This window comes from Marmota marmota, unplaced genomic scaffold, assembly GCF_001458135.2.
Source record: "Marmota marmota marmota unplaced genomic scaffold, marMar, whole genome shotgun sequence".
Taxonomy (NCBI): Eukaryota; Metazoa; Chordata; class Mammalia; order Rodentia; family Sciuridae; genus Marmota; species Marmota marmota.
This window is the reverse complement of record NW_025999949.1, coordinates 6,706,782-6,730,838: the sequence shown is the minus strand read 5'-3', so window position 1 is coordinate 6,730,838 and position 24,057 is coordinate 6,706,782. Positions and strand designations below refer to the sequence as shown.

General features: G+C 34.3%; 1 protein-coding gene across 2 annotated transcripts in view; it reads right to left on the bottom strand.

Annotated features, from left to right (window-relative positions):
* Positions 1-24,057, bottom strand: part of Zfpm2 (zinc finger protein, FOG family member 2) — a 433,039-nt gene that overhangs the window by 143,846 nt on the left and 265,136 nt on the right. For both annotated transcript variants that reach the window (XM_048802003.1, XM_048802004.1), the window contains one exon: positions 3,811-3,922. In XM_048802003.1, coding sequence (XP_048657960.1) covers positions 3,811-3,922 — 112 coding nt within the window. The remainder of the gene's footprint in view (positions 1-3,810; positions 3,923-24,057) is intronic.

The following is a 24,057-nucleotide window of genomic DNA, read 5'->3' as shown; positions in this document are numbered from 1 at the left end:
TGGGATAGGGCTCAATAAGTACTATTTTTTAGCAAGAAAAAAATTAAGAAACACAGTTATAGTGTGAGGAATTTATCTTCCATCCTCAGTGAATACACCTAGGACATTAGAAATGATGTGTTATATCCAGTGATGTGGATTTTAGGCCATCAAGTAACCACTTGTTTGTGGCAGCAGCTCCTTGGTTTCATTTAAGGAATTACTTGCTCATCTCAGTGGCTCATGTGGAGTTAATGCTACTCTTAGTCTCCAAGGAAGACTTTGTTCTGCTTAGTGAGAGTCATAGTGATTATTTAAGGACTCGTATGTCAGGTGCCTCAATCAAAACCACAATACTTTCTTTTTACTAAAGTTACTGTGCTACTGGAGTAAGTCTGGAGCTTGCCACAACCACAGAACAAGTCTGAGAACAATGCCTACAAAAAAGGGAACAAAAAGAAAATAGAGAGAGACCATCTGGGAGCAAAGTTGGAGCAACTGGACTCAGCTATTCCTGGAGTCCAGAATATCCCCCGAATTTCAGTTATAGGAGCTAATGAATCCCTCTACCCCCAACACACACACACACACACACACACACTTACTATGGTCCAAGCCAATTTCAGCTGAATATCTATTATTTGAAAACAAAGTAGTTTCAAGTAATAACATATATTATGAAAATGCCTCTCCCATTACAGATGTTCAAGTTGATGAAAGACTGTTAAAATGTAAAGTGTCAGACCTTTCTATACCTCAGACACTTTTGCTTCAAGGAGGTATATTGTATGTGCAGCCTGCAGAGACAGAAAATTCCAGGGCTTCTGGAGACCTGGTCAAGGAAGGAGTGTTTCCTGAGGTCCTATTTTCCATGACCCAGATGATCCCTAAGACAATCCAAGGATATTATGGCATTCACAGAACTGTGGATACACTCTGAGTAGGCTGTCCCCTCCCTCTAAGGAACATCTGACTACTACAGATTATCTTCAGAAAGGATATCAAAGTATAGTCTGTGTCAGTATTTTCAGGATTCTGTTATTGAGAGCAGCACTAGTGCCAGTGGAAATGTCCATTGGGAAGATAAATAGAAATATATGGTCAAATACTTAGTTTCTGCTTATGATAAAACTTCTTAAGGCAATAACACCAACATGCATTCTGAATTTTCAAAAGGGACCGTGATAGTCAATATTTGGTCATGGGGATCCTTTGAATCTTAGGGTTCCACAAAATACTTTTGTAAAGTATCATACTTCATACATACTCTTTGTAATTTTTAGGCATAAAGACCTGAGTTGTTTGAGGGAATATATTCATCATTTAACAGTGGCAAAAAGAAAGGCAGAGTCACATAGTTCAGAGAACACAGGTCTTGGAGTTTTCATGTCCTAGATTTGAATTTGGCTCCATTATTAGCTCTCCATGACCTCAGTTATACTACCTCTCATCACATGTGTAAAATGAGAAAAAGGATGTACCTCACTTGGCTGTTTTAAGGTTCTATGCACAGAGAACATACTCTAGTATGTACAACTCAGACCTTAAGACAACACTTACTAACTAGTCTTGTACATTGATAATCACCTCATTTACCATGGTAAATTATCTCCCCGGCTAATTATTTAATTCATCCTTTAAAAAATGGGGCAGTATGTGAATCATCTCATATAAGATATTAAATGAGGACTGAAGGAAATAATACATATGTAGTAGCCATTGCAATTCTGGTATCTAAACTACAATGCTAACTGTTTGTGGAAGTTGAACAATGTCAAATAACCCTTTGTAGGTTAACAAACTACTGGATGTCAGCAATTAATATGGTTCATCACTATTAGATGAAGTGTCTATTATAGTGTCTGGCAACCACTTTGGTTATCTCATCAACCAATCAATATTTATTTCATGCTGTTCTTGTGTAGGCAGCATGCCAGACCAGAGGTAGAAATTGAGTAAAACAGAATCCATGCTCTCAGTAAGTAGACAGTAGATGGGAAAGAAAGCCAATCATAACTAACATTTTTGTTTTACTTCTCTTTTCCAATGATAATAACACAAAGCAAAGAAGAGGAATGAGACAAGTATACACCATTTGGTCTAGGAACATAAAGCAGAATGTTTCAGGTATGCTTAATAAATGAAGATTATCAATATAAAAGACTAGTATAGGTGAACTCCCTGCATGCTTTGTGAGTTAACTGATTGATTAATTAATAAGAATCTATAAATTACCCCCAAATGATTTATTGATAAAAGGCTTCAGGGATAGTCAATCAGAATATAAAGACACAAACATGTTCAAGATAAAGTACTACACCGAATGTGGGATTATAATTATATTACATAACAATTATGTTTTCTGAAAGAATTCCTGATTTTAAAAGGCAATAGATTTGGATCACAACAAGGGAATAGCTATTGTCATGACTTCTTCATACTATATTGTCATAATGTAGAAAAGATATCATACAACAGAAATCTGTCCCTAACAGTCATACATTCTAATGTACTTTTTGTATCCTAGTTGTGGATATTGGTAAACTGATTCACTATGCTATTCCCTTCCACTTTGATAGACTGTATTGACATATCCTGGGAAAATCTTACTTCCCTTTTAGCTTAAAGCTCCTATCAGAATACCACAGGTATTTCAGGTTAGGAAATTGTAGGTATGGGACCAGCAATTATAGAAGGAAAAGGAATATAATCAGATCCTGGTGTGCAGATTGTTTTTTTAGCTTGCAAATTCCCTCTTTCCGGTGTTTCAACTTTCAAAGGCTTATGGTAGTTTAGAGGCAATCCTCTTATAAGTGCACAAATTGTAATGATTATAGGAACAAGTTGTAATTGTTTCTAGCAAGTTTTTAAGAGTCTTTGATGTTATGATTAGTGTTTTATATGTTAATATATTGATAGGGGTGCTTATTTGCTTGTTCCCTTGTATGCTTTTGTGGTTTCTAGGTTCAATGTGCAAATAAATCTTTGATCTCAGTAGGTCTATTTGGTTAAAAAAAGAAAGCTGAAAGAAATTAAACATGAGAAGCACAAGGTTTTGCAATATTTACGAAGTGAGATTAGGGATTTTGCTGTTAAAGTACAGAGCGAGGGCCATAACTTAAAGGTGGAAAAAAAAAGCCCCCCAAACCACAACACACATGATGATGGTCCTGTCCTATGGAGAATCAGTCTCATGATGTGTCATCACCCAGCTGCGGCTCTTTTGTAGCCAGGATATAGCTACGTGTCCTAGTCAAGGTTGATGTCACACTGAGCAAATCAAAGGCAACACTCTGCAAGCCATCCGCCTCCTCTTGCCCGTTTGCCTCCTGCCCTTCAGAAATCACCATGGGGAAGAATTCACTCATTGCAAAGGTTTCATTTCCAGCTATCCTCTCATCATGCATGACTTCCAGAAACTGTCTGGAATGCAGTGCCTCCTGGAGCATGCACCTTGACATGAATTGCTGAAATTCAAAAGGAATTTACTTTTTGATAGATAATGCTAAGAGAGAAATCTGGGGTTTCATCAAACCCGGCTGTCTATAAAACCAACGGTGAGGGAAGGGCATCAGTAAACCCACTCCAATATGGAGTAAAGAAATGTGTACGGCACTAAGTAATTAAAGGTGTGACACTTGATGTTGTATATATTAAAAAAACACAACCAGAAGGTTTTATTGAAAATACAGGTTAGGGAGATTCAGAAAAGAAAAAGGAAAAGAGAGAATCAAATTATACTTTGCACACCCATCCCAGCTCTTCTGGTACTCTTTTTAGGGTTCAGGTTTCAGTACTTCCAAAGACAGAGGAAAATGATCCTGCATTTACCTTTGCTGTACACAATGCAGTTGTTTTTGTTGTCTTCCACTCCTTGCCAAGTCACATCCAGCAGCCACTTGGGACCAGCTGTCAGCACCATTGGGACCTGAGCCTTTGTCTTCTGTAGAAAGAATGATAACAAACAGATGCCATTTGCTTTCGTTGATTAAAAACTTGAATAATTGTACTAATCATTTTATTTTTACAAACAACTAAATCTCCCAAACCATAATCCAAGTCCTTATTCCCCTGTCTTGTGGTATCTGTTTAAGAAGACAGAAGCTGTAAGGCTTTACTGCTCTCACTAATCGGAACGGTAGAATTATTATCAAGGATTTTTTTTCCCCCCTAAATGATACTGGATCAGATCTCCAAGATTAGACAGATCTCTTGTGGCTTTGAATTATAAAGAGAATGCAGATGACTTTCATTGCAAAGAGCAGAGTGTTTAGAAGTGAACTTTAGACACATTGTACTTTACTATCAACAGGATCTCACTATTTCCTGAAACAGACAGGAAAGAATTTAAAGAATCAGGATCCATTTCAAAGCTCTATCCTGAGCAACATTTATATTAGAGTGGGGACTTACTCAGAATGTATAATGAAACCCACATAACCCCCTTTGCTAAGTGTAGATAGGTAGTCTGACTGTAACTGAAATAATAATAATGCTAATGATTCCCCATACATTGTCTCCAGAAAGACTATAAAAGAGGAACGTGAATAAATTCAAATGCAGAGCAACTAAAGCATGACATCCCTGCTCTGAGAGGCACAGAAGCAGGGAGAAGTGTTATCCTTCTAACAAAATAGATTCAGGGTATATTTAAAATATGAAGCTCAAAGGGTTCAGCATATTTGGCTGTTTGGCACCTACATTCTTTATCTTTCAATCTCTGTTGATAAACTTACATGGCAGGAACTAAACGGGGAGGAAATAAGTAAGCCTTAGCAACACTGTGTTTCCCGATGAGTCACAGTGAACTGGCATTCCGACTTTTATCATTTGCCAGCCCATGTTCTGTATATCAAATATCATAAAACCACAACACTGAGTACAATACAAAGGTCTCAAGGTAATATTTGAACTGAATTTTCATCCAGATATGATACTGCTAAAGAGATCTCAGCCCATTCTGGAATGCTTCCTACAAGTTACGTGCTATCACAAATTCCCCCAATTGGCATTATTAAGTATTCACTTGAGGAGTTCTGCCTACTCTGGTGATTTCAAATCTCTCAGGAACCTGGAAAACCCATTTCATCTGCCTCAGTATATCATGATAGTACATGATATATTGATCCATTAATTGCAAAGTCATATTAAAAACTATATATATATATATATAAAACAAATACTGACCAATTTCTTGAAGTAGCCGTTATGTTATAAAAACTAACAACTACAAAAATATTTTTAAGTAATAAAAAATTTCAAAGTAAATCATGATGGATAAATATAAAAAGAAGTCTGGAAAAATATTTTATAAGTTACATCAGAAGAGACAGGAAACCAGATAAAATATAAAAATTCTAGCACACTAATTAGTATTCATATTTTGATTCATTTAAGAGTCTTAATTTTTCAACTACTACCTCAATGGTTGGCAAGAATAAACCATGAAAAAGTTATCTGAACGTCCTCTAAGAAAAACGTTATTTTATATTGTATATATACGTATATATAGCAAAAAATGTTATCCCTATTGTTATCAGTCTGAATAACCACTATTAATTATTTCTGTTTTCAAAGGATAATAAAAGGAGAAAATAAGATTGTTCAATTTGAAATGATAATGCCCTATATCCAACCAAATATGAGGTTTATCATTTGATGAGGTTTTTTTTTTTTTTTTTGCTTTTACACCAGGTCAATAGATACATCTATAGATTGGGCCCAGGAAGTCTCCAGGTGTTAAGAAGAACAAGTCTGCCATTTTTGATAAAAGGGTTCTTAGTGGTCTCACTTTTACCATCCATTCTCTTCTGATTTTAATTGAGAGATCAAAACAGACATGGACCGATTCTCTTATTTCATGCCAAATAATTATTTTACATTATTCAATATTTTCATTCTATAGTCCTCGATGCCATGTGAAGTTTCACACAGTAAATCAGTTTTTTAATTTTCCACGAATAATATGAAAAATAGATTAAATCAGTTGATTAGCCAATACCTTTCTATTCTATTCATTTCACCAATCAACAAGTGCAGTTCTGTTCTCAGTGTTAGGAGTATGAGCAAATCTTGTTTAGTTAAGGATATAGATAAATACTTTTTAAAGTTTAATATAATGTGAAAAGTAGCATGTAGGAAGGACTAAGGCATGTGTAAACTGTGGGTCAATGAACAGCACGGGAGAAACTCGTGTCCTGTGGAGTCCCAGGAGTTTTCATAGAGGAGGTTATTTTAAAGGATTTGGGCAAGATTTTAAAGGATAAACAGGAAGAATTTACAGTTGTTGGAGGAAGCCTGGGCAAAGACCAAGCAGTATACAAGAAAGTGGAGCATCCACAAAATAGTAAGTAGTTCTGGTATTCTATACCCTTATAAAATCTTCAGAACTTTTCTTGATATGTAGAAAGTACTAGGAAGGTATTATAAATGCAGTTCATAAAAGCATGTATGTCTGGGAGGGCAGATGTGAGAGAGATCTCAAGGACCTTTATGAAGTAGGCAAAACCTCCTGTGATAATTCTGTAGGCAGAAGGAAGCTAATGAAGATTTTTAAAGCAGGAATAAGGGTGATCCTATTTATGCTCCTTGTGCAGGCATTTTGTTCAGCATGTCTTTTCTTACCCGGTCCTCATATGTATTTTTTCATACAAAGACAGTGCAATGGAATGATTAAATAATGTCCTTTAGATCAAATAGCTGGTAGAAGCACCAATATCTACATCAAGCTGTGTCTAAACACTATCACTGCTATGGAAAACAACCATCCTGATGTTCTGGGATGGAGAAGTGTCCTGGGAGACTGTATGTTGCATGCTAAATCTGAAAAATCCTAGGCAAACCTGGGTGAGGTATTCACTTCTACTCCTAATCCACTGCAACAATATTAGTGATTTACATCTATTGAGCACTTGCTGTATGTTAGCTGTTAAGTGGCCCTGGGTTCAATCCCTGGTACACATAAAATTACTTCGCCTGAATGATCTTCATTGACTTTTAGTACTCTAGGAGTAAGTGATTTTCTTCACTTTGTCCGTAACCAGGTAAAGTGTAAAAGAAAGTTGATTTTGTCACTGAAATAAAAATAATTGACTTATATCTTTCTTTAATGTTAGGAATTATATTTAAAACATTGGCAAATATTATTCCTGGGCACAGGTAGAATCTGATTTATTAAGAAATTGTATTGAAGGGTAACCAATTTCATTTACTCCAAACCAGTAAGGTATAAGCAAAAATGTAGCAAAGTCTTGCTGAAAGCTATACCCAAGCTATAAAGTAAATAATAAGTAGATAAAAAAATCTCAAGGGACCAGTTATTATGGTCTTGAGGAGGTAAGTCAATTTCTTTCTGAAGAAGTCAACTTTTGTAGAGATTGACTGCCTCCAAAGAAGATTACCAATTGTGAGAAGGAGGGAGTTAGCTAGGATTATACGAAATCTACGCTACAGAAAAATCCATGAATGGAAAATAACAATATCCACATTGATCATTAGGTTCATTTTCCCATGTCTCTCTCTCTCATGTAAGCATTTGTAAGAAAATTCTAGAATGTTAAGAGCTAGAAGCAACTTTAAAGTTCCTTGAGCTTAATTCCCTGATTTCATAAATGCAGACAAGGTAAAGTGAATATGTTCATCTATCACCCCACAAAGGGTGCAACTAGCACACATCTTGGGAAAGGCTGGCAGACATAAGAGGTATGGTAGGCAGGCAATGGTCCCCAAATGATAGCCTTCGCTAAATCTCTGCAACCTGCAAATAGGTTGCCTTCTTTGGCAAAAGAGATTTTAAAGATGTAATTAAGGTTTAGGATCATGAGATTCTGATAATATTCTAGATTATTTAGTTGTAGCCAATGTATTCACGTGAGTCTGTGAAGGTGAAGAAGAAAGGCAAAAGAGTAAATGAAATTTGATGTGGGAAGGATTCCACCTGCCCTTGCTGCTTTTTAAGATGGGTGATGAAGGTCACGAACTAAGGAAAGTGGTAGGATCTTAGAAAAGGAGAACAGCCTTCAGTTTACAGGAAGCCAGAAAGCAGGGACTTCAGTTTCAAGACCTTAAAGCATTCAATTTTTCCAAGTGCCAATGAGCAGGAAATGGATTCTTCCCAAGAAATTCCAGAAAGGAACATATCTGACCTTGATTTTATTCTGGTGAGACCCATACTAGATTTTTGATCTACAGAACTGGATGATAATAAACCTGTGTTGTTTTAAGCCCCTGTTTATGATAGTTTGTTGTTGTAGCAATAGAAGACTAATACAAAAGTGTTCAGATTTATTGACTTATTGTTAAAAAATTAAATATCTAAATCCTCATTGCCATTCCATAAATATTAATCATTTATATGTCATTAGCTATTTTTAGTGTTATTACTTTAAATCTTTTTTAAAAAGAATTTTTTTTTTTAACTTGGGATTGAACCAAAGGTGCTAACCATAGTGCTATATCCTTATCCCTTTTTATTTTATTGAGACAAGGACTCACTAAGTTGCCCAGACTGGCCTTGAATTTACAATCCTCCTGCCTCAGTCACTTATAATAGCTGGAATTACAAGGTTGATGGAGGCCACGAATCAATGGATGTAGTAAGGTCTTAGAAAGTGAGAATAGTGTTGGTTCTTTGCTGTGAAGTAGGAGAAAATACCTGGTGGTGACAGTAAAAATTCTTGCTTCTACAATCCAGTATATAAAACACTTGTGGAATAATCACCATTGACTTAACAGCTGAGAAATAAGATAAGGACACCACAGCCAGTTGATCCTTGATTCATGCTCCCAGTTGGCTCTATAATCTGAAAATCATCTAAATTTCAGAATTTCAGAAAGTACATCTGCAAAATGAGGATAACAACCTCCACCAAACACTGTTCTATAAACCTGTGCCATGCTTGGCATCTATTAATGCACATCAAATTTTTACTGAATAAACTAAAGCAAAAGTCAAAGGTATTTGTTGAATCCCCACGGCTACTCAGACATGGGTAGTGTTTCTAGTGATTAGCAAAGAGGACAAAAATGCTTCATTATCCAGTTTAAAGGTTGTGATAGCCCTTAGCATTATTAATCACTTATTTTCTTGTGGATGTTTTTAGGGTCTCTTTTAAAGTCAGGTGTGACTACGTGACTTTACTTGACCAATTGAGTAAAAAGTAACTCATGTCATTTCCACAGTATCTATAGGAGCCTTGAGATGACACAACACCATGCTCAAGTGAGTGTGGATGCATACCGGAGGTGTAAGCCCTGATGACAATGGTCATGTAGCATCAGAAAGAAAAAAAAAAATGTCTTTAGAATATAAAAAGCTGTGCACTTAAGGTTGCCTGCATCAACAAAACCTTTTTTTAAAATCCTTACTTATACAAACTTTTCTTTATTTTATTTTTCAATTTTGAAATAAATTAAGGGTTTTTACAGGTTGAAGTTTATAATCTCTATCACTTTCGGTAATAAATAAATTCAAGGTATAAAACAGGAGCCTCCCCCTCCAGTTAAGATGGAATTTTAATTTAAAAAAAGGAAAGAAATAGTGTGCACTTTTTGAGGCTCCACATTGTAAGTTTAAAATATCTCCACTCCTAGACACAGTTTGAACCCAGTGTTTCATGTTTAGACAGCTCATAACTAGACAAACTTGACAAGGACAAAATGGGTCAAAAGTGTCACTTCTTAGGAATAATTAGAATCATCTAATGTGGATAAAAGAGGTCAAACTAGCATCCACTTCTCACTAACCTTTGGAGTTACTGGACCAACAAAGGAGGTAGCCTTCAATAAATGTTTATAGTCAAGCCAAAAGGTTAATGGAGATAAAAGTAGACAGCCCAAAGGTAAAGAATAGAGGAGAATTCTAACCCAAGAAACTGGTGACATACTGCTGTCTTAGAGATTCCAAATTTTACTGGAAAAGTTTTTTGAAGATTTCCAAAATGAGAGCTAGCAAGAGCTAGAAGTCTCAGGAAAATCTAGTCTGTGGAAAGAGCTTGTCATTATAACTCTTTGAAAGAACTAGACATGTTATCTGGTGGAAAAATTGGCCTACTTTGTCTTTAGTTTAGGAAATAAAAGATACATCATTAAAGCATATCACTACCATGCCAGGAGATATAGTTTGAAGCTGATGGGAAATTATTTTGGTATATTATTTCTATACCCTGGGAGTAGGTGAAAAGATCCAAGACTTGTTTGGCAAAATTCTACCATTATAAAAACTCATAGCTGTTTTTATCCTCTCAACTCTAAAAGCATATTTGAAGGTGGACATAAAACATTTTCACAATTGCTGTAGAAATTAGATTTATGTAGTTACAACCAGAAAACACTCACACACACACACACACACACACACGCACACACACACACACACACACTCACTTTCCTGGTGCTTTGAAATTGAATGCCACCACCAACAACAACTTTCCTGACTGAATCATTCTCTGTATCTAAATAAAAATTAAAATGCTAATGTATGTGATTTGACCCTATACATAGTAAAAATTTAAGTTAATGTATCCAAGCAGTTCTCCACTGTGGAATCCAAGTAGTTTTCAATCTGACAATAATGAAAATGCTGTATCACTATCCTTTTAAATTTCTGAGGTCTCTAGTGACAGTGAGCTGAATTTTAAAAACCAACAACCTATCCAATGCGGGTAATATTGGACTTCTGGAGTAGGAAGGAATATGCAAAGCAATAATTCAAGGCTCTATACAATGTAATTTTCATTAATTCTAGGCATATTATATATTATCAACATTATTGACTTGACTGGAACTATACAACTTTAAGTATGATGATTGCCAACCAATGAAATAGTTCTTTTTAGTAAATATAATTTTAAAAGTTTTACATTAACCTGTTTTTTTTTTTTTTGCACTTGCTGAAACTGAGCAAAACAACTTGCTTTTGAAAATAGAGTATCATTTAAAATTATATAAATAGAATCTTTCTATGTGGTCCTGTAGGGTACCCTCAACACTATTCATGTAATATAAAAAGCAGATTCTCAGAGATAATACACAAATATTCTTCATAACAAACTAATGCCAAGTATTCGGACATAACTAGGTGTATCAGGTGCTCTCACTTAAAAATAGTATAAAATGACCACTGAACTAGATTTGGAATGTCCCCTGATTGTGGCTTGAAGTCTTTCTTTTCTTTACTGTGTCTAAAAACAAGGTATGCGTGTCACAAATTTAAACAAGTGACTAAGAAAACTTTCAAACCCAAACAAAGGAAAACTAGCTTATCTATATTTACTGTTTGAAGAAAAAAAATGAACTCAACTTCATAAAACATTATTAAATTTGCATTGCTTGGAAAAAAGGTATACTATACCCATTTTCAAATGAGCTAAAAGCAATTAAAAATACTCTTAAATTCTAAAATACATGAAAAAAAACAAAGAAAAATGACAGTAATGTGCTATGACAAGAGCCACTGTACCGTACCATTAGGCACAGAATAGATTTATGAATGGAAATACCAAGAAAGTTTAATTGCAATAGTGATTTTCTTGAACACAGTTCTATAAAAATCCTTTAAGGACATCATGAAATTCCAGAGAACTTCTAGCAAATGTCTTCAAGTTGACTATGGTATGTGGGATCTTAAACATGATAAGAGACTTTTAAAAAACAAAATGAGTGTGAAATAAAAGATAGAATTCTTGGCTACTATATCCATACTCCTCCTGTCAGACAGTTTTATCTGTGAACTAAAATTTAAATAATCATTATCTTTGAGGTATATTTGCTTTTAGTTCTCAAAATTGTTGGAACACATTATCTTAACGTGAGTCACTGCTTAAATATACGGATTTCAATGTAAGAAATAATGATCTTCTTAGAAAAGGGAACACAATTCTACATATGCAGGTTATAAAAAACATCTTTTTGCTTCCAAATTGAAATATTTTTCATAATATCTAAAAAATAATATGTAATATAATTTAAGATATTAAAGATTATTAAAGATTATTGTAATATCTTTAAGTCTAAAGATACAGATGTCATTTTCAAATGGGAAAAATCTATAAATGAATAATAAACATTTAAGTTATCCAGATATTTATTATATTTTCATTTTCAGAAAAGAATAGACTCATTTCTCTTTCTTTTTTGCCAACTTCACTCCCACGGTCTCATCTGTTCTCTGCATACATTTGGCTCCAAAGAGGAATTACTCCCTCCAAGCTGGCAACCATTAACTTCAACCTTTTATTTTATACGACTCTGAGAGTCACAAAGTGTTTAAGGAGTGTTGTTTCGCTCCTGGCAGAATTTCTGGGTTTGCACCTCATGTAATGTGAGAAAGAGTGTCAGCAGTGAAACCCTGGGAAGGGAAAAGTAAATTGCTCCTGAGTAGCCGTCCACAGCGCTGTCACACAGGCCTGTGGCAGGGGTAAGGGACACAGAGAGCCCTGGAACAGGTCATTTAACCTCTGAAGGTCTCATCGTCCTTTTTTGTAACATCACCTGTGTCCCTACAGTTTGTTAATATTACCACTAAAGACTTGCTACCAAAGAATTTCTATGCGCCCTAAACTCCCATTCTGAGTGTTGAAAAGAACATATGTACAAAACTCAACATATTGGTCTTATGCTTCCTTGATGAAGCAATAAGTCTTTAATTGCCTGTATTTTGATATGTTATCTCTCTCATGAAAATAGTATGATTAAAATAAAAAATGTTTGTTTAAAGAATATGGAGAGTGTATCATAAGGGTACATTCACATTCAACTATTAATGGATTATTTGTGTCAAAAGAATAGTAGTCAATTTTGTTCAGTATTCTCTATTTGAGAATTAATCCAAAGGCATTCTGTAGAAGACAGAAAACATCTTCTTGTGCAAAGTTATCCTCAAATACTGAGAGGTATCCATTCTTCATGAATTAATATGAATTAATCAGCAGATTAATTAATGCAAAATATATCTTTCTGTCAACTGGCAGATTGCATCTTATTATTATTGTAGCCAATCTTAACTTCTGCTAAAAAAAAAGAGAGCCATCCTGATATCAATAATAGAGTAAATTTTTTAACCAAAAATATTTTTTAAAAATACATGTTGTTTTCATAATATGTACCCTTATATCCATATACAACTATAAAGTATTTAAAAATCACTTATATATTGAACTTAAAATGTATCTGATATTATGACATTTGAAATCAATGGGAAAAGTCTATGGTAAAATGAGAAGAGGAATGAGAAGGCTTCCCCTTCAAAGGAAATAAAAGGTGTAGAATTATCAAACAATATGCTATGTGTTGTGATAAATATAGTACCTTTTGGAAACACAAATTCTCTCTGGGAAAAATTATTGAAAGTCAAGTTATTGAAAGTCAGGTGCAAACAATTAAACTCTTGGCAAGCTAGTTGGCAGAAGTGTGAAAATGTTGGAGTAGTTGAACAAAGCTTATCTAATCTGTGAGACATTTTACTAAGAAAAATATTATAAACACTTAAATTAAATATCTACAGTGAGACTCTATGAGTATAGTTTTCAATACTTTTTTACCAAATCAACACATGCAGGACTATCAGAGAAAAAACTCCAAGTGCCCTCCTTTCTGGAGACAGACTCCCTTTTTCTCTGCCTGGAAGGACAAGAATAGGACTTCAATCAAATATTTACCTCTCCATACTCTTAATTCAGGGTCTTTTGTTCAGCATATTGGTTGGTCCCAGTAAACTAAAGGATCATCCAATGAAGTCATAACCAAATAAATAATTAATAACACTGCCCTTTGGAAAAATTTCTCAAATCTGATTTTTTTTATTAGTACTAACTTTTCATGTGATGCTTTTCATGAAAGGCAATGTCTCTATGCTTATTGTAAACCTGAACATCTATATTAAACTATTCAGTTTCTTCCTAAGTCCATTTTGGAGAATATTCTGTCATAAGAGAAAATTAAATTGTAGTTAACTGCTTCATCAGTTCTTTATAATATCATATTCTATAAAAAAGAAGAGAAATATGAATTAAAGCATGGAAATGTACATTGGAAAGGATATTTAAATAATGTTATTATGGCCAACTTAAATGTCTATTAAAAGTAAATGCTTGGGTGCAAATATCAGTAGATTAAATACTGCCTTTGAATGCATGTGCATTATATTAAAATTTGGAAGAATTTGGCTTGTAATTTTGGGGGGGATACTGGAGATTGAATCCAGAGCCTTGAGCATGTAAGCACATGTTCTACTACTGAGCTATGCCCCGGGCCTATATATCTTGATGTTGTTCTTGCCAGATAAATAATCTAACATTATATATAAACTCATTACAATTAGTGATAGCTAGTCAGCATTATATTTTAATTTCTCTATACTGTTTATATTTTGAGAATGTTTTTAAATTATCCTTCTTTTAAAATAATCATTTTATACTTTCATAGAAAATTAAGTATAGTTATTATTCTTTCACTATATTGGTTGAATGTGTACTATATAGACAACTATTAGAAAAATATGTTATGTTTCCTTTAGATGCTCATAATATATTGATAATAAAATATCTAACTGGCATACAAGTAGAATAAGTCAACATTATTAATGCAGATAATTATATTTAAGCCTACAACATTTGGAAATCTGATACATTTGGAAATCATAATGTACAGTTGATGATCCATGACCAAATGAAAAGTGCAGCAATAGATGAAAAGTGTAATTCACTATTTTTAGAAATCAAAATCAATCTTCCTGACAATTTAAGATTGTAATTTTAGAGTTAAAAGAACTGAGGCTATCTCTAATACAGAACTCAAAGTTCATAAAATATGGCTTATATTTTTATATTATATCTAAAATCTATTCATCATATTCTTTTAGATGTACATTTGTGTTCCACCACATACTTCTTCATCTATTAAATACCAATTTACTATATTCCTAATTAGATATTCTGACTATTAATAAATTATATCATAAAAAATTCAAAAAATACTCAATACTCAAAATATCTCAAGAAGTTTAATACTTTGATAAATACAGACAAGATGAACATATATTTAATACATGCCTACATATATATAATTTTAAGCATATACTATTTCTAATTTAATATGCTTTATTAGTTAATAGTCAAAAGACAGTTTCAAGACATGTACTTTGCCACCAAGGTGACTGAGTTCACAACACATCACCATCATTTAGTACCTGTATGACCTTGGGCAAGAGACTTAACTACTGTACATCTCAATTTCTTTATCTATAAAATACATATAATCAAAGTAGTTATGTTACAGGATTATTTACATGATTAAATTAGTTCATATATGTAATACATGCAACCAGTACTTTGTGTTATGCTATGCAAGTATTAACTTATGTTTCTAGTTATCTCTAAAGAAATGTGCATAGAATTGCAGAATTCTTAGTAAAACCAGGTAAGTCATATATTTTCCTCATATTTGATTTACATCATTTTATTAAGCAGCAACTATCTGCTGAAATTCTAGATGCTACATTACTTTTTAAGTTGATTTGCACAAGAGTTCTATGCAAAAGTAATTGTTATGCTTCTTTTGTGTAAATAAAAACTCAGACTCTAAAAAGCCAAACAATTCATCCAAACTCACATTGCTAGAAACTTCCTTAACCATTAATTGCTTTCTATTTTTCTCTTAGCAATCTATAATAAACTGATTTCTTCCCATGATGTCAAAGCAATGAGAATCTTCTTAGGAACTGTGTTAAATATCAATTCTTCATGTCCATGAAACTAGCTTAAATGATCTTCTATGAGTCAGTGGTTAGCAGTTTCTGTTTTACATTATGCATAATTCCTGGCTGCACTTTGTATAAGCTAATTGCATGGTGCCTTATTAATAATCTTCAGGGTTTTTTGAGCTATGAAATTTATAGCTTTTGTAGTAAATATTTCTCACATTTGCACAGTTTGGGGTCTTGTAAGTCTAGTTGAGATACTAAATATCAATATCAGGCATCAAGTAAGGGGAATAGATTGAACATAGTCTACTTAGTGATATAAAATATTGAAAAGCAGGTAATACTTTTAATATTTTACTTTTATGACTGCAGGCATTTTTATACTTGCAGTGATGATTATATCTTATACTGAATACAAAAAAATAGCCTATATAAATGTTTCCAATCATAAGCGGAATTCAGGATGAGATCCAACATGACTTTAGGCTCAAATTTACTCAATTCTGTACTAATTGCACAAGAACAAATGAAGAAGGGTATTCTTCTGATGATTAACTGGTCAACAGACATAGGGTGGCCTCATCACAGTATTTTCTGTTGAGGCACGAATATATTTCTCAGATAAGATTAATTGCTTACAGCTAGACTCCACCAAAACCCATGCAGAACAATTTCACTTGCCAGCAGAAATTCAAATTTAAACTGGGAAATCAAAAAGGAGCCTCAGTAAAAATCATTGGTTGTAAATAGTGAAGAGGCAGGGATGGATGGGGAAGTAGTGAGAGGTAGTTACTTTGCCTCCATGTCTTTGACACCAAAGAGTTCAATTGTCATCCAAATATTATTTATGGCACACTTACAACACTATGTTTTCAGAATACAGTGAAAATGATAAGGAAAAGTAGCAGGGAACTCAACTCATATGCCTATGGACTTCATGGAGACACAACTTACACTGGCTAAAATCTTGGGCTCTGGAGCCAGATTGCTTGAGTTTAAATTCAACTGTTTCTCCTTATCTATGGTATGAATCTTGGTCAAGTAGCTTCACCTCTCTGTATATCATTTTCCTTATGGTTATCATAATAACCCATGGGGCTGTTGTGAAGATTAAATAAGTTAATATATATGAATTTCTTAGATTTGTACATGAAAAATGCTGTGTTCATTTATAATTAAACTATGCATTGATTTGGGGAAATGGTGCAATGTTTAATAAATTTCTATGAAAAGTCCTGTATCTAATTTATTCTCTTTAACATCAACAGACTAATCAATATATCATAGGTTTAAGTGTGTCATATATTACTACTTTGACCACTCCTTTTATCTTTGAACTACTTCATTGGTTAGTGAGGAAACATGTTTACCACTGCTATCATAATAAAAAGATTTTAATGACAACTCAATGACAACTCAATTAAATCTTAACTTGTATGATGAAAAAAATCTATGTATTGTTTATAAAATAAATATTTTTTTTCCTGTTTGAGATACTCTAAATTTCCTATTATTCTTGCTAATACCTATGAGATCTAAAAACTTGCTCTGGGGGGTATTTGGGAAATAATTAGAAAAAGCTCTGGACATTGAGTTCCTAATTATGCTAATTCTCTGCTTTGGACTCTATCTTGGAAGTCCCCCATCTAATACAAAATCTTTAGGATACAAAAATTTTTCTTGCACCATATGCTGGAACAATGTTAAATGTAAATACACTAATCTTAAATATTTGTTTAATTTTTTGCTTGTCTCATTTTTCAACTACAATAAAATTAAACCAAAATCAAAGCAAAATTTATTATAAAGACCATCCTAGGTATTTGCTATTTCATGCTGTAAACCTTCAAAAATGATCTGAGAATTCAGTAAATTTAGGTTTGTTCTAACTTTTTCAGTAAGTAGTTGGATTACCTTGGTCAAAACAGATGACTTCTCTGAGCTGATTTTCTTATTTGTAAAGTAAAAGACCAGGACTCCACAATATAGAGAGCACCTTTTGTTTCCAGAATTCCATGTACTCCAAATAGAAATAACTCATTAAACAGATTTGCCCATGTTTCTCAGCTTTTAAAAATCTCTGCTCTCCATTCTTGCTGTTAAAAACAAGTCAATAATCTCCTTTAACATTTAGAAATGTAAATAAGCACAGTGGCCATAAATATAAATGACACAAAGGTGCTTCACTCCTAAAGAACAAAGATGGAGTCCCTTCAACAAATACACATACTTCCATTCACACTCTTTTGTGGAACTTCTCCATTACTTTTGAGAATTACAAAATAGCATCCTTAATTCACATGAAGTGAATTTTCCCTAATACAATACTGCACAAAGGGAAAAAGAAAGTAACTCAAATTGAGTTTGCTCAGCACTTCACATATGCAAGGCATAGTACTTTTATTTACTGTTCTGTCTCCATATCATTTGAGTCCATGCACCCCAAGATAAGGCAATAAAGCTGAGCATATATTTCCATGTTGGATTATTACCAACTAATCATAGTTCTAGCTTTTATGAGTTATTATTATTTTTTAATGCTACTAGATGAGACCTGTTAACACCCTTCAAAGTGTTGTAGAAAGTATCCTTCCAATCTGACTATGACGCAGTGAATATTTTGTAAATGAGTGTACAACAGGTAAATTGCACAGACCAACTTCCTCTTTAGTCCAGATCACACTATTCAACAACATATGGAAGAAAATATGATAGATTTGCACTAGACTAGTTTAAGCAACCCTAAGGTAAACTCAATGATAAGAAGAGTAAAATCTCACCCATGAAAAATCAAAGTGTCTTCATTTATTAGGTATAATGTAAAATGTGGAGAATAAATAAACTGGAGAATTTTGAAAATCCCTCTCATTTAATTGATGTGAATAGACTAAACAAATGCAACAAAACCAAATAATCTTGTAGTTTTTCCTGTCTTAAAAGCAAAGATGGCAGGGGCCGGGTGATGGTGGAGAAAGGGCAGGGAGTGAAACTCGTGATAAAAAACGAAGAGTCCAGCCTTGGGACTGTTGCAGAGAGAGTCCGTGTTCCAATAAGACTCAACAAACAGCTCTGATCAGAATCTAAGTGATGGGAAACAGCCTGTAGCTTCGAGATAGCTGCTCCACACTATTTTCTGAGTTAAGCCAGCACAAGTAACATCATGAATGCATAATTGTAATTATGCATTAGAGTGTGCATAATGATCTTAAAATCGGTAAACAAAGAGAGAGCATCAGAATTTCTCAGCTGTTTTCAGAAGACTGTTACAGAAGACAAAATATGACTAAGATGTTAAGGAGGAGTGGCTTATTGAAACTTTTGTATGAATTGTGCAAATTCAAGGAAATAACTGATGAATCAGTACTGCTTTAAAAGCCTCTTTTAGGAAATTCTATGTGAATGAGTTAAGTCAAAAAAAAATTCAATAGAATATTTCAAAACATATGAAGCAAACACTCAAGAATGCTCATATTTCAAATACCTAGGGTTAGAGACAGAAATAATAATTAATAATAATGTACTTCTGACATTTGTCCAATGAAATACTGCATGTCCCTGGAATTGTTCAGGAAAAGATAATGATCTATAGGTAAGAGAACTAAGAAATAAGAGAATTAAGAGGTGTGTTGGAGATAAGTAATTGCAATTGGGGAATTTAGTTTTGGTAATATCCCTTTATACCTTAAAAGAGAGTTATGCCATGTAGCTTCATTTTTTTATTCATGTAACCTTGCCTTCTATTTTTTGGGCAAAATTATTTGATATTCTGGAACCCTATTCTTTTCTCACGGTACTATTTTTACTGCTTTGCTGTGGAACTTGGCCAAGTTCTCCTCATTCTTCTTAACAGAGTCTTAAACTGAATACTCTTAATAAGGGTGTTGGTAAACCTAGAAGCTAACAGGACCTACCAGGACCTAGTCCATACACAGGGTGAGATGCTAAGCAGGCTTTGGAAAGCATTTATTCTTCTTCAGTGGGACAAAAAAAGATATCCTACAACTTCCTTCCTCTTCTCTCTCTCTCTCTCTCTCTCTCGTTTTTCTTGCTCTTTCCTACCACCAAAATTCAGAGAAACCATTCAATTTTCTTTTTCAGAGCTGTTTATTTATTTTTCTTAGTATCATGTGTGTTATTTTCTTCCCCTTAAATCCTATTGTCCTTGATGAAAATTCATCAGCTTTTGATCCCTAGTATTTTGACATTTGTCCAGTAATAATTATTCATATTCTACACAATTTTTCCGAGTGTTGCATGTTTCCCCGCCATTTCCCTTTCCTTCCTTCCTTTTCCCCCTCCCTGCTCTCATACCTTTTACCATAATTTCCTTGGTGGCATCATTTCTAATCTCAGTCATCATGTGGCTACTTATGTTGACATAATGAACAAACAGTTGAAAACATCAAATTAAATCATCTATTTTGTCTGTACATTAATTTTTAGTAGTATATGCTCATTACTGAAGTCAATTGAATCCTATTTCATTCCAACCAACCAATCACCAGATAATGAACTGATTTCAGCTGCTATGGAGGAGTGCAATCCTGAGTGTTGTAAAGATCACACACACACACACACACACACACACACACACACACAAAATGCAGGTCTTTCAAAAACATCTGCAATATTTTAAATTTCTAACTGTGGAGAAGAAAAGGTTCAAGAATCAGCAAGGGATTTAAAAACTTCCTAAAGTAATCAATGGCCTGGCTGGAAAATTAAGATAAGACAACTAATTGCAAAAGTGTCTTGGATTCTGAGGAAGAAGCTTTGAGATGGTGATGGAGGTTAACTCTGTCAAAACAGTGGGTGATAATCCATGTTCTCCCCAAGAATTGAGAAAAATAGGAAAATGACCCATTTTTAACTTTCCACTGTTTCTCCAGTCACATGAAAACTATCTTTTTTTTTTTTCCAGCTTTTGGAAACATCTGTCTTCTTGACAATATCCTGGTTCACATGCTAAAATGTTACAGACACACAGACAATTTAAATATGCAGTAACCCCGCAGAGAGAGCAAAGGTGACAGGAAAGTTCACAGACTTCCTAATAAAGAACTAAGTCTAGATATATTATTAGACATTTGTAAAATTCTTTCATACTCCAAGCAAATATTTATAGCTTGTTTTTGGTCAACAACCTTCTTTTATTCTGTCAGAATTGGTTGGAATGGCAACAAACACAATGTTAGATGATTGAACTGAAGTCATTTTTTAATCAAACCAGGAAAAAAATCAGTGTGAAATAATTAAACACAGGGTGTCATACTCATAAATGAACTCCAAAAGTTCATTTGAAATGCAACACTTGGAACCAAAAATGCATCTGTAACTTCACCAAGTGTTTCTGAAACCAGAGGCTGCAGATCCCTAGAGGTCTTCAATTTATATGGACATTTACGTTTTCAATTTGATGTCTTCTTTTTGATTGAAACACAAAGAGCATGAAAATAAATGCACTTTTAGAAAGCACAATGACAAACCATCTCTTGTAAAAATACACATTTGAAATACAGTAAATAGACTATCTTAGTTTATTTAACTCAATAGTTCTCAAACAGAAGCTCATAAACTCCTGGAAGACCTTGGACTGACTGATTTTTTTTTTTCTTTAAAAAGAATCTATATCTTTCTCAAACTGAGCAAAGAACTGGCATAGACCCAATATTGTGAATGGTCAAGTCTCAAGGTTAGATTACAATAAGGTTATTTAGCCCTTAAACTAGCTATATATTATGCATAAATTCTTGTGTCCAGGAATAAGGGTCATTTGTTAGAGGGAAAGGGAGGAAGAATGTTTCCTCATCTTTTTCTGGTCATAGGAAAAAAATGCAATGTGATTTATTTTCTTTAGCCTTCTCCCATCTCTGTTGCTGTCTTCTAGATTGCAAAATCAGTCTCCCTGATTCTTTTGAGTTCTGGGGCCTTTTCAACTCCTCTACAACAAGCACTTCATTTGAGAAATAGGTGTCTAATCTTACAAATTACTCCATATGCTAAGACAACCATTTTCATTTATGTTCACCATAACACACACACACACACACACACACACACACACAGACTTCATTATTCTGTGAATCCATTTTCAAGGAGGAAAAGGCATTCAGACTAATTGGTAATAAGGAATACATGATCTCTATGCCACTGATACACTTTTAGTTATTAATCTACTCCTTGTTTTAAAAACTTCCCCCCCCCCTTTCTCTAAGCCTGAACTGGCATGGTCTTTAAATCTTCCAAGATTTTGTCTTTTCATTTTGTTTTTAAGTGTCTCCAGTGGTTCTCTCAGCTAAATATTTGATACTTGTGCATTGGTAAGGGATGAACTTGGGCATCTTTAAGTTAATATAATAAGCAAAAGTAAGTCAGAAGCCATCTGTAAATAATGTATCAACTCAGCAGCCGCTGAAGGCTGACATACTGACTTTTGAGATGTTGTGAGTAGGCTCACTGGTTACCAAGGTACCACCATGGAACTGGAGTGAACTATGCTCCTCAGAACTGTGTTCTTCTTGCTTCAGACAGTAATTTCTGAAAGTGTTGAACTCTGGTAGCTCTACGTGTATCATGGCCTCACTGCATATCACTTGTCACTAATTGGCAGCAGCTGCTCCAGACAGACCTGGTCCTGGCAAATAGACTGAATGCTTTTCTCTGCCCTTAGGAAATCTGTCTCTCCGGGTGAGGTTTGAGGCCATGTGCAGAGCAGAATGTAGAGTTTGTTTTCCTGTTATTTGGACAATGGATAAATTAAGTATTGCAACATTTTAGTCTCACTAGTCCATCTTTTGGACATTCTGAAAATGAGTACTTTTTGAATATGATTTTTTTAAAATTCCTGATTAAAAGGCCACATAGCACCTGGATACACACTATAAACAAATACATCTTTGAGAGTTTAATAACATTTGGCATAAAGATGAAGTTTACATTTGATTTCTATGGCCAGGTATTATATGCTGGCTTCCAATTCACTATTAAAAAATGGAGAATTCAGACTCATTTTCACTAAAAGTTTAAGCAAAAGGTGCTGAACTTTCTCTGTTTTCATTCTTCCAGGAGCCCTGTCACACCAGGGTTCCAACCTGAGTAATTTTTCAGAGCCCTAGACCACCAGTGACATCATTCTCAAAGCTTTTCCCTTCTTCTCAATATTATAAAAAATGAATCTTATTCTGTTTTTAATCAAAAGTTTTATCCAGCAATCAAGGCAGGTATATAATAAGCTAAGCTACTCTGTAAATCTAAACATTCCCCACAAATGGAAAAGATACAGCCTGGGCTCTCTGATTGTTACTAAGGCGACTATCTAAAATGAAAATCTGATTAACCCTTTTGCTGCCTGGAACTACCCATATACCACTTTAGCTGACTTCCCTGAACTTATCTCTCCTTTTCCCCCTCAAGAAATTCATAATTGCATTGCTCCAGAGTAGTTATTCTCTGGTTATCCTATCTGAGGCCGAGAGGGCTGTGATGTGTGGTTGTCCCATCTAGACAGCGGAGTGGGATGGCCGAGGAGCAAACCAACATGGAAATGGACATTAGAACAGAGGTCACATGATTTCCCACTTATTTTAGGCATCCGTTTGATGAAATCCTTGACAACATTAAAGGATTTCTATTCATTAAATAGCAGAGTACCACTGTATTTTCCTTTCACTTGGGAAATGATTTGACAGTAAAAGCTGTATGTTTCACAAACATATTTTGCTCAACTATTTTTGAATGACATTAGCAACTGTTAACATTTGCTAGGAAGAATAATATTTCAAAGCATTATGTAGAGTTTTAGCCAAGAACAAATACCCATCAGGCACTGTCTACTGACATTCTACAGCCAAAAAAAAAAAAAAAAAAAATGGAATCACAATTTACTAGAATAAGAAGCTATGAGTAGAAAGTAGAAACTTCTGTGGGATCAAGTACCAAGGTAAGACAATCTGAACTGTAAATGAGAAACTGCTGGAGGCTCATTGTGGACAAGTCTGAAAGTTAAAAACTCCATGGGAACTCATTCACAGGTGGACACCCACATGTTTGTTTCATTCAATTCCTATTAGGTTCTGGCAGTCGTATTCCCTTGCGTTTCTGTAAAGAGGAAGGGAAAATAAACTATTTCAAAATGTACCAGAGTATTCATTTGTTTTTGTTTGTTTTGGTGTGTTTTTAACAAGTGCTACCCTCTATGTTGTCAAAGTTTCATTGAGGTTTTACCAGATCCTATTTTACCTAAAGGAGGGGGAAACAAACCTTGCTTCATCTCCACCCTCATCCCTCCAGCCTTCAGCAGGGGGAAAGGTAAATACCTAACTCCCACTTCCTCTGTCTCACCCAAGGTGGTAAAGGAGGCCTGAAAAGCACACATGAAATTC